The following is an 11,904-nucleotide window of genomic DNA, read 5'->3' on the forward strand; positions in this document are numbered from 1 at the left end:
TACCGTAGCAACTGGTTCCCTACGGACCTTTCTGCATGTCACTCAGTCTCTCTCTCTCTTTATTGCGTGTAAATAGTCTTCCTCCCTCTGTGTTTCCATCATGATGGTGGCCACATATGTTTGATTGGACGTTCCTAGCCTCAGCAGGTCAATGATCACTTGCTTAATGGTTGGTTGGCGTTCCACCCCCCTGCCTGCCAGTTGTTTACATGCCATTTAACTGACTCAGTCCCCGCTAGGCCCTGTTGAAAGGCTATATGCTCTCACGTGCTGAGGTTGTCATTAATTAAGAGTAAAACATTCATTATATGGCTGCACGGTGGTAAAGTGGTTAGCACGCAGGCCTCACCATCTCTGTGCGGAGTTTGCATGTTCTCCTCGTGCATGGGTGGGTTTTTTCCGGGTACATGCTAGGTTAATTGGCGACTCCAAATTGTCCATAGGTATGAATGTGAGTGTGAATGGTTGTTTGTCTATATGTGCCCTGTGACTGGCTGGCCACCAGTCCAGGGTGTACCCCGCCTCTCGCCTGAAGACAGCTGGGATAGGCTCCAGCACCCCCGCAACCCTTGTGAGGATAAGCGGTAGAAAATGCATGAATGAATGTATTTTTTACCTACCTTTTGGGTGTTAAGTGGCTGTGTGAAGATTTTAGCGTAAGGGTGACTTATTATGATAATGATTTTGGCTAAATATATATAGCAAAATTTTTGTTATGTTTGAAATCTTTTGCTGTTTTTCTCCATTTTTTTTTAGTTGGGAACGAATATTTTTCTGAAACTTACCTATGTTCTACTGTTGATTACTGAAGAACAGAAAAAAGTAAAAACTAACTTTTTTTTCCCGATAAAAGCTCTAAAGCTCTAAACTTCTTTTAGTATGTTCCATGTTTATATAACCCGAGGACACAATATTCTGTGTACCTTGAAAAATCAGTGAAATGGTCATAAATGGCGGGGACTGAAACCACATATATGACAGAATTATTATAATATTAATCATTCTGTGTGTTTCCCCCCTCACTTCCTGTCCTCCAGTTGTGCAGTCCTTGCTAATCTGAGCATGATGATGAATCAGAGGACGACTAATGGGCTCACACACCCCCAAGCCATCATGACCACCCGACACATGTAAGTACCAATGACGGTCTCCTATCTACTATTACAGCACAACTCTAAGAGGGCTAAGAGCGTTAGACTACCCAGCAGATAATAGCTGAGATCAAGCTGACATGTGACCTCATAGCGTCAGGCTGACATGCTCTGGTGAGATAATGAGCGCCGAAGGTCATCTGACAGGCTGCAGAATAATCGAAGATCATAATACAGTGGAATTCCTTTTTATTCGATTGGTGGAAATCTCCCAAAAATATAAATATAAATACAAAGGTCATCTCTGTACATTCATTCATTCATTTTCATTCATTGTTTGTTTGCAATCTTTACAGGCCGTTTTCTTGCTGGTCCCTTTTGCATGGTTAGGGTGATCAGGATAGGTCCTGTTTTCACATCCTGCTCCAGTTATACTGTTTGTGTGTGTGTTTTTTTTTAGATTAATAGAAAGTGGTTTTCATTGTTTGTTATTATTTATTATTATGCGCGAGCTATCTATCTATCTATCTATCTATCTATCTATCTATCTATCTATCTATCTATCTATCTATCTATCTATCTATCTATCTATCTATCTATCTATCTATCTATCTATCTATCTATCTATCTATCTATCTATCTATCTATCTATCTATCTATCTATCTATCTATCTATCTATCTATCTATCTATCTATCTATCTATCTATCTATCTATCTATCTATCTATCTATCTATCTATCTATCTATCTATCTATCTATCTATCTATCTATCTATCTATCTATCTATCTATCTATCTATCTATCTATCTATCTATCTATCTATCTATCTATCTATCCAACTATCCATCTATCCCACCATCAATCCCACCATCCATCCATCCATCTATCCCACCATCCATCCATCTATCTATCTATCTATCTATCTATCTATCTATCTATCTATCTATCTATCTATCTATCTATCTATCTATCTATCTATCTATCTATCTATCTATCTATCTATCTATCTATCTATCTATCTATCTATCTATCTATCTATCTATCTATCTATCTATCTATCTATCTATCTATCTATCTATCTATCTATCTATCTATCTATCTATCTATCTATCTATCTATCTATCTATCTATCTATCTATCTATCTATCTATCTATCTATCTATCTATCTATCTATCTATCTATCTATCTATCTATCTATCTATCTATCTATCTATCTATCTATCTATCTATCTATCTATCTATCTATCTATCTATCTATCTATCTATCTATCTATCTATCTATCTATCTATCTATCTATCTATCTATCTATCTATCTATCTATCTATCTATCTATCTATCTATCTATCTATCTATCTATCCCACCATCAATCCCACCATCAATCCCACCATCCATCCATCTATCCCACCATCCATCCATCTATCTATCTATCCCACCATCCATCCATCTATCTATCTATCCCACCATCCATCCATCTATCTATCTATCCCACCAACCATCCATCTATCTATCTATCCCACCATCCATCCATCTATCTATCTATCCCACCAACCATCCATCTATCTATCTATCTATCTATCCCACCATCCATCCATCTATCTATCTATCCCACCAACCATCCATCCATCTATCTATCCCACCATCCATCCATCTATCTATCTATCCCACCAACCATCCATCCATCTATCTATCCCACCATCCATCCATCCATCTATCCCACCATCCATCCATCTATCTATCTATCCCACCATCCATCCATCTATCTATCTATCCCACCAACCATCCATCTATCTATCTATCCCACCATCCATCCATCTATCTATCCCACCAACCATCCATCCATCTATCTATCCCACCATCCATCCATCCATCTATCTATCCCACCATCCATCCATCTATCTATCCCACCATCCATCCAGCCATCTATCCCACCATCCATCCATCCATCTATCTATCCCACCATCCATCCATCCATCTATCCCACCATCCATCCATCCATCTATCCCACCATCCATCCATCTATCTATCCCACCATCCATCCATCCATCTATCCCACCATCCATCCATCCATCTATCTATCCCACCATCCATCCATCTATCCATCCATCCATCCATCTATCTAAACGATGCCAAAGTGAAGTTGACTTCTTTATATGTAATATGGTGTAATAAATTAAAACAGACCATTTTGGAAATACAGCTGGAATAGGTGCAGATTCTGGAAGATCTAGAAAGCCTTGTGTGCCACAGCTCAATAACAAGGGCTGAAAATGAGCATAATAGTACCCCTTTATATTTTAGTTATATTCCAAAACTGTATCATGCGTTATATTCTGTTTTTATTGGCTAATGCAGATATCATAGTGCTCTACATATAGGAGACAATCGGAGTTGGTGCAGTTAATAAAACAGTTTTCCGAATGAATAATTCAAGCCAAATCAAAGAGTGTACGTATGTGAATATGTAAAGATTTCACTGGACGCGGAGCATCTGGGAGCGTATACACGGCAGGGTTAATAAGCTCCTCCGGGATGCTGCAGAGGGGGTAAAGCTGGGAAGGGAGGAGACAAGACAAAGGGATTTTTCGGCACACTAGCTTGGCTGAGGAGGGGACGTAACGGGGCGGGGGGGTATGAGGAGCAAAGGATGCGTGACAGGCGGGAGCTCCGACCTATCCACGGCCTTCAATAATTGATGCAGCCTCGATTCTGTTGCATCTTTATAGCAGTCGCTGTGCTGAATGTGTGCATTGGAATAACACATTTCTGTACAATTGGATGGAGACTATGTCGTTGTCTAGGTGGGGAACGCCACAGATGTTATATTTTATACGACTTTTCATCCACCTATAAATACAGACTTATGACAAAGATGGATCTATCCACTCTCCCGGGGCTGCTGGATCTAGACAGGACTGGTCTCCATTAGCATGCACTCCACCCTGCAACCCACATAACATTCTCCACCACTTCTCTCGTTCACTCTACTCCATCTCTCAAATCATCCAATGTGCCAGAGCAGAACCTCTCTTTCACCAGTCAGCACTCAATCTATTTAACCGTGCCCCCCCCCCCCCCCCCACCACCACCACCTCACCCAGACAAACATGGAGGACAAGTGTTATCACTGAACTGCAGGTGTTTTGAAAGGGTTCTCCTTTAAAAGCTTCGACCGGCTGCTGCTGCTACTGCAGGACCAAACGTCTTGCTTCGCCCTTGAATTGAACCGTTTTGTGCAAGAAGAAGCAATGGCGGGTGTGAAGTCCCTTGTGCACCACCGGTATCCTTGCCCTGCAAGATGTCTAAGCTGCATGCGATCAGGATGGCTAGAGCACTGCTATTAATCCTTCTTGGAGAAAAGACATACACAAACATGTACAAAAGTGGTAGTGTATTCATTATAGGGAATTATATGCAGGCTGAAGTGGGGTGATGGAATAAGCAAACACTATTGGCGCCGATTGCTAAAGGATAGTGTGGTGGAGTGTGTGACTGGGGGGGGTCAGCATCCAGGAGGTGTCGCTGCAGTCTTTATATATACATATATGCAGTATATATGTGCTTTAAAATGGTGGTTAACATGGACTCATCAGTGTTTTCTGCAATATATTTGTTAATAAATGACCATATGGTTGGCTGCACGGTGGTTCAGTGGTTAGCGTGCAGGCCCCGGTGGACATCATTGCAGCGCCCTGACTGACAGCCATAGCTAATGAACAGCAATGCATGATAGGAAGTCATTAAAATACTTGTTTTACCTGTCTTGTATATTTCTTACCTACCTTTTGGGTGTTAAGTGGCTGTGTGAAGATTTTAGCGAAAGGGGGACTTATTATAATCAATGATAATGACTTTTTTTTTATATATAACGTTCCATTACGGCTGCACGGCGAACAAAGTGGTTAGCATACAGGCCTCACAGCTAGGGGACCCAAGTTCAATTCCACCCTCGGCCATCTCTGTGTTTGAATTTGCATGTTCTCCCTGTGCATGTGTGGGTTTTCTCCGGGTACTCCGGTTTCCTCCCGCATTCCAAAAACATGCTAGGTTAATTAGCGACTCCAAATTGTCCATACGTATGAATGTGAGTGTGAATGGTTGTTTGTGTATATGTGCCCTGTGATTGGCTGGTGAACAGACCAGGGTGTACCCCGCTGGGATCAGTTCCAGCATCCCCAGCATGAGGATAAGCGATATAGAAAATGAATCAAATAATTTCAAATAAATCTCCATTTTCTTTTTTACTTTCTCATGCACTCCAAATCATTATTAAAGTTGCTGAAGTTTTTTTTTATAGCATGAGGTTTTAAATTTTGTAAACGGCAGCCTCTCACTGATTATGGCTTGCTTCCAATTAATCCACAGTCTATATGTGCCCTGTGATTGGCTGGCCACCAGTCCAGGGTGTACCCCGCCTCTCACCTGAATACAGCTGGGATAGGCTCCAGTGCATGCATCTGTTTTCTATATTTCTTACCTACCTTTTGGGTGTTAAGTGGCTGTGTGAAGATTTTAGCGTAAGGGTGACTTATTATAATCAATGATAATTATATATTTTTTAATATAACCTCCCATTACGGCTGCACAGCAGTCAAGTGGTGAGCACGCAGGCCTCACAGCTAGGAGATCCGAGTTCAATTCCACCCTCGGCCATTTCGTTGTTGGAATTTGCATGTGGATGCGTGGGTTTTCTCCGGGTACTCCGGTTTCCTCCCACATTACAAAAACATGCTAGGTTAATTAGCGACTCCAAATTGTATGAATGTGAGTGTGAATGGTTGTTTGTCTATATGAGCCCTGTGATTGGCTGGCCACTAGTCCAGGGTGTACCCCGCCTCTCGCCAGCTGCGATAGGCTCCAGCACCCCCTGTGACCCTCGTGGGGATAAGTGGTAGAAAATGGATGGATGGACTTCCAGGTGCAGATATACCAAATAATAATGAGTCCCCAATTAGTGTAATAGAGTTTTACATCTACTAATGGAAAACTGTGTTCTTTAAGGAACACATTTTTTAAAATAATATCTTGCGTATTATGCAAGTTAACTGAGCAACCACAGATATGTAATGATATGCATATGGCATTAAGTCGTAACATAATTTGAATCTGAGACCTGATACCCCAGCAAAACCTCATAAACCTCACTTATGACTTGGGACCAATATGGGAAAAGCACAACTATTCCCACACTTGAACATTTCCTTTTTTTTTTCCAGCACAGCTGTTTTCACTGTGACACTGCAAGTGGAAGCCAACATCTTCTGTGCTTATGTGTGTGTGTGTGTTCCCAAAAGCTTGGAGGGGAAGCCAGATACAAAAACAGGAGGTAAGACATGTGATACAAAAACATGGTGCGTTTGATGCCCACTGGCACTCGGATATAGTAGAGAGTACCAAGCACACAGGAATCCATTAGTGGAACGCGATTATCTCTTGGCTGTAAAATTAATTAAGTCAGGATGGGACAGTGTGTGTGCCACTGCTTTGTGTGTGTGTGTGTGTGTGTGTGTGTGTGTGTGTGTGTGTGTGTGTGTGAGAGAGAGTAAGAGAAAAATCTGCTTGTCTCCCCAAATCCTCTTGTGTTAGTGTGCACTGAAAGGCAGATGATGTGGGAGGTGCATGACTGTGTATATGGGGGGGCGCTTGTACGGTGACTATGTAGCGATATTGTGACTCACTCATTTTTATTTCATTTTCAGCCACTCTAAAATGTGCTCCCTGTCCCAATCCCCCCCCCCGTCTTCCCGTGTGGAACATTATGCCTCTCTTCCGTCATGCTCAGGATGATGGGACACTTTGTCCTGATATGCCTCCGCTCTAACTACGTCTTCACTCTTTAATCTAATACACTATCATGCATTACAACCTCTTGTCCTTCTTAGGGTCAGCAGGGAGCTGGAGCCTATCACAGTTGACTTGAGGTACACCCTGGACACAAGAACCCAAAGTACATGCAAGTACACGGTTATTTTCATTCATTCATTCATTTTCTACCGCTTTTCCTCACGCTGGAGCCTATCCCAGCTGTCTTCGGGCGAGAGGCGGGGTACACCCTGGACTGGTGGCCAGCCAATCACAGGGCACATATAGACAAACAACCATTCACACTCACATTCATACCTATGGACAATTTGGAGTCGCCAATTAACCTAACATGTTTTTGGAATGTGGGAGGAAACCGGAGTACCTGGAAAAAACCCACGCATGCACGGGGAGAACATGCAAACTCCACACAAAGATGGCTGAGAGTGGAATTGAACCCTGGTCTCCTAGCTTTGAGGTCTGCGCGCTAACCACTCGACCGCCGTGCCGCCTGGAATAATAATAATTAATATAATGATCAGCTTCCTTCATTCATTCATTTTCTACCGCTTATCCTCACGATGGTTGAGGGGGTGCTGGAGCCTATCCCAGCTGTCTTCGGGCGAGAGGCGGGGTACACCCTGGACTGGTGGCCAGCCAATCACAGGGCACATATAGACAAACAACCATTCAGTGGTTATTTTCTTAGTTCATATTCAATTAAGCCCTAGACCAGGTGTGGGTGAGCAAACTGCGGCCCGTGGGACACATCAGGCCCACCAATCATCTTAATCCAACCCACTATCCACCCACACATTTCCGAATTCTTATTAAAGCCATCCGAACAACACAACACGTCAACATACGACGCACAAAAACAAAAAAACACCCATATATTTACGCCGCAAGGCATGCTGGGCAGCTTGTGGTACTTTTTTCCCAACATCCCGCCATGTTTGTCTCATTCCGATTGCCAAATATGTTAACATAATAGCGTCAGCATAATCTTGGATATCCAATGCTTTATTTTTCACAGTTCAGCTGGACTACCCAGCATGCCTTGCGGACATTTTGGAAATAGTTTTTTACATGTTAACTTGCTTTTTTTCGTTGCACTGTGAGCAAGTAAGTCGTTCTGTTTGATGCCACCCATATATACATGGCCTCTACGGCATTTTTTTTTTTAACCAACTGTGGCATGCGAGTCAAAATGTTCGCCCGTCGTTACTCTAATCGGATCAAATCTGTATATAGCCTTTTTTCTTTTCTTAATGTGCCAATAAAAAACAAATAGCCCAGGCTTCAAATAGCCCCAGGGCTGCACTTTGGACACCCCTGCTGTTTACTGAAAGACAACAAATACATTAGTCCACTCCACTGATCCTGGATGGAGCCTAACACATTGACATTGACACCCTCGTCCCTTTCTTCATTAATGTTGAACTAAATTGTCTCGATGGCCGTGAAGGTGATGATGCTTCTCACCTTCTCGGAGATGACCTTTCATTTTAGCACGAGCACCTCCATGTTGTGTTTCAAAGGCCACAATGTCAGCAAAGTGACGCCATAACTGAACAACATGGCTACAGTCTGTGACAATGCCGGAATCTTCAAAGCGCTTTAATAAAATTAAATACCGCACCACAAAAAAAAAGAGAGATCACCACAAATACGCCCCATTCACACATTTCAGCTGCATGCTGAGTAAATCAAGGCAAGCTGACACTTCTATTAGGACTAATACTTGGGGTAATCCAGCTAGCCGGCCCTCTCGCAGCGTAATCTTCAACATATAAACCTTCATGGGCAGGTCTTTGTGTGTGCTGCTGCTCCTCATCCTCCTCAGCGTCACAGTAATCCCTCTAAGGCTCTTAAACATGGGAAATTATTTAAGAATGAATCGCGACATGTCACCACTGTCACAGGCTCGCTGTGGAAGATAGCTAATAAATAAACATCCAATAGATCCTCTTTTTGGGGTATGGAAGACGGGCGACTGCGTTCGTTCTTCATTTTGGGGATTTATCTATCCGACACTCCTGTCGTTCATTCCGCGACACAAGTAGGACATCACACCGTGCTGGAGCCTATCCCAGTTGTCTTCGGGCGAGAGGCGGGGTACACTCTGGACTGGTGGCCAGCCAATCACAGGGCACATATAGACAAACAACCATTCACACTCACATTCATACCTATGGACAATTTGGAGTCGCCAATTAACCTAGCATGTTTTTGGAATGTGGGAGGAAACCGGAGTACCTGGAGAAAACCCACGCATGCACGGGGAGAACATACAAATTCCAACACAGAAATGACCGAGGGTGGAATTGAACTCGGGTCTCCTAGCTGTGAGGCCTGCGCGCTAACCACTTGATCACCATGTAGCCATAATGGGACGTTATATTTAAAAAATCATTATCATTGATCATAATAAGTCACCCTTACGCTAAAATCTTCACACAGCCACTTAACACCCAAAAGGTAGGTAAAAAATATACATTCATTCATGCATTTTCTACCGCTTATCCTCACAAGGGTTGCGGGGGTGCTGGAGCCTATCCCAGCTGTCTTCGGGCGAGAGGCGGGGTACACCCTGGACTAGTGGCCAGCCAATCACAGGGCACATATAGACAAACAACCATTCACACTCACATTCATACCTATGGACAATTTGGAGTCACCAATTAACCTAGCATGTTTTTGGAATGTGGGAGGAAGTCGGAGTACCCGGAGAAAACCCACGCATCCACAGGGAGAACATCCACACAGAAATGGCCGAGGGTGAAATTGAACTCAGGTCTCCTAGTTGTGAGGCCTGCGTACTAACCTAGTGTAACCAGTTGTCCACCATGCAGCCGTAATGGGACATTATATTAAAAAATATATAATTATCATTGATTATAATACGTCACCCTTACGCTAAAATCTTCACACAGCCACTTAACACCCAAAAGGTAGGTAATAAATATATAAGACAGTAAAAACAAAGTATTTTAATGACTTCCCATCATGCATTGCCGTTCATTGGCACTACAATGATGTCCACCGGGGTGGTGATGGCGGGGGGGCTACTGTGGGTCCATGCCCCCATTTTGCCCCCATTTTGTGGCCTTTAAAAAAACACACACACACAAAAGGAAACGGCAGAAGAAGGTACAAGTGAAACAATTCCTTTTGAAATATCAATAAAAAAATACCCAGTACGTCCCAATAAAAGATGTATCTTTTGTTGCTAACAGTTTTTATATAGTCATAAAATTGTGACGTCTCACTAATGTCCATACCATAATAGAAAGTTGCTTATACTATACTGTATTTACCATATATGTACGTATAAGTATGATGGTTACCACAAATACACAAACCTATGTATTAAAGACATGACCTCCTTGGAGGAGGTAATAAAGGTAGTGTGCATCCAGCATCGGGCCTGCTGTAAGTACAGACAAGATGGGAGCGAGGTCGAGGCGGACCATTGAGCTGCAGTTTCTCTACTTCATCCCGTCTCTACATATCGATGAAGATGGATGCCTAAAGGTCGACCCCATGCAGGCTCTCTCAGAGTACAGCATCCAATTTGGCGATATCTCTCATTTACCACAGCCTTTAAATGTCTCTTCTATCTTGGGGAGGGGGGGCACACAACATAGTGATTAAATATATCAAATATGCGTGACAGGCATTCATGCCAAGGAGGTGCAGGCTTCTCTCCCCCCCACCCCTGAAGCGAGCAGATGGGGGAGAAAAGAGATGCTGTTTGATCTCCATCCTCCCACCATCCTCCATGTCAGATGCAGGCCCCTGCTTGACGCAGACAACCGAGCACATTTCATAATCTCTGTGCTGTGTGATAAATCACGACTATAAGATCATGCGTATATCTTAAAAACAGTATCTGCATTTTAAAATTTTGCACTGTCACATTTTTTTCCAATGTGTGTGTGTGTGTGTGTGAATATGTTGTGTCATCACTCTTGTATGCATTCACTTAATTAAAACTCAGTACATGAAACGTCAGCAAGACAACAAACTGCACATATGAGGATATAATACAATATTAACACTTCAGTCCAATGCGGATTTTTTTTCTTTTTTTAAAGAATGGGATTGCGCCACAATGGTCTTACCTCGACGCTGCCACACGCGTAAAAGGACATCACAGCCAGTAAAATTGCAATTGCGAAACGTCCCATTTTGTTGTCCTTTCCTTTTGTTGTTATAAGGGTTTGTAGCGGCTACAGTAGAATTGTTGAGTCCAACATAAGCTCAGTGGAAGTGATGCTCCTGAGATACCTCCTGCGAGCGTCTCTCTCCAGTCGCAGTCTGAGCTAGGATGTGGATCCGAACTCACAGAACCAAGCCCTGTTTCTGCGGCTATTTATCAACCGGCTTTATCATGGCAGCTTGTGGCATTTACATTGATAAAGAGAGACATCTAGTGGCCATGAGTTGATACTGCAACACAATCTACCCACCAGCTGTCATTCACACTGAAAAATACAACATTATAATCACAATATCTGTCTAGAACGAAAACAATGTCACAATATTTTAATTATAAAACTAAATTTTAACAGTTAACTTTTCTATATAGTGCCAATAGAATAATTATATTTAATAATAATATCGTGGCGAAAGTTTGCAAACGTTAGCATAAAAAAAAAGCAGGGAAGGGCGATACTGCAAACTGTGATATCGAACCTATACTATATAGGACCAAAATAGCCCTCCTGTGTCTAAGAACGTATTCTTTGAGTTTGTAAACAATATTACATATTTACATATACAAATATCACATGTGAAAACATCACTAGCACAAAAAAAATCGATATTTGTGTTTCGATGCACTTGGTATTGAAACAATTGATACTTGGATCTCTTCGGTGGCCTCTATTAAAACTATGGGTATAAACCGTGCTAATGCGCAATAAATATTCTACTTTCTCTATGCATGTTATTTCTAAGCGAATGAACCGCATATTAAAACGTTAACCAAACTATAAGCACACT

General features: G+C 42.3%; 1 protein-coding gene across 4 annotated transcripts in view; it reads right to left on the minus strand.

The window, feature by feature from the left end:
• The window catches only part of aplp1 (amyloid beta (A4) precursor-like protein 1), a 44,187-nt gene extending 32,921 nt beyond the window's left edge, over positions 1 to 11,266 (minus strand). For 2 of the 4 annotated variants that reach the window (XM_058084141.1, XM_058084139.1), the window contains exon 1: positions 11,022 to 11,266. In XM_058084141.1, the coding sequence (XP_057940124.1) occupies positions 11,022 to 11,087 (66 nt within the window). In that variant the 5' untranslated portion in view covers positions 11,088 to 11,266. The remainder of the gene's footprint in view (positions 1 to 11,021) is intronic. The other 2 variants (XM_058084142.1, XM_058084140.1) reach the window with 1 other exon arrangement.
• Between the last annotated feature and the right edge of the window lie 638 nt (positions 11,267 to 11,904).

Source organism: Doryrhamphus excisus, chromosome 10, assembly GCF_030265055.1.
Source record: "Doryrhamphus excisus isolate RoL2022-K1 chromosome 10, RoL_Dexc_1.0, whole genome shotgun sequence".
Taxonomy (NCBI): Eukaryota; Metazoa; Chordata; class Actinopteri; order Syngnathiformes; family Syngnathidae; genus Doryrhamphus; species Doryrhamphus excisus.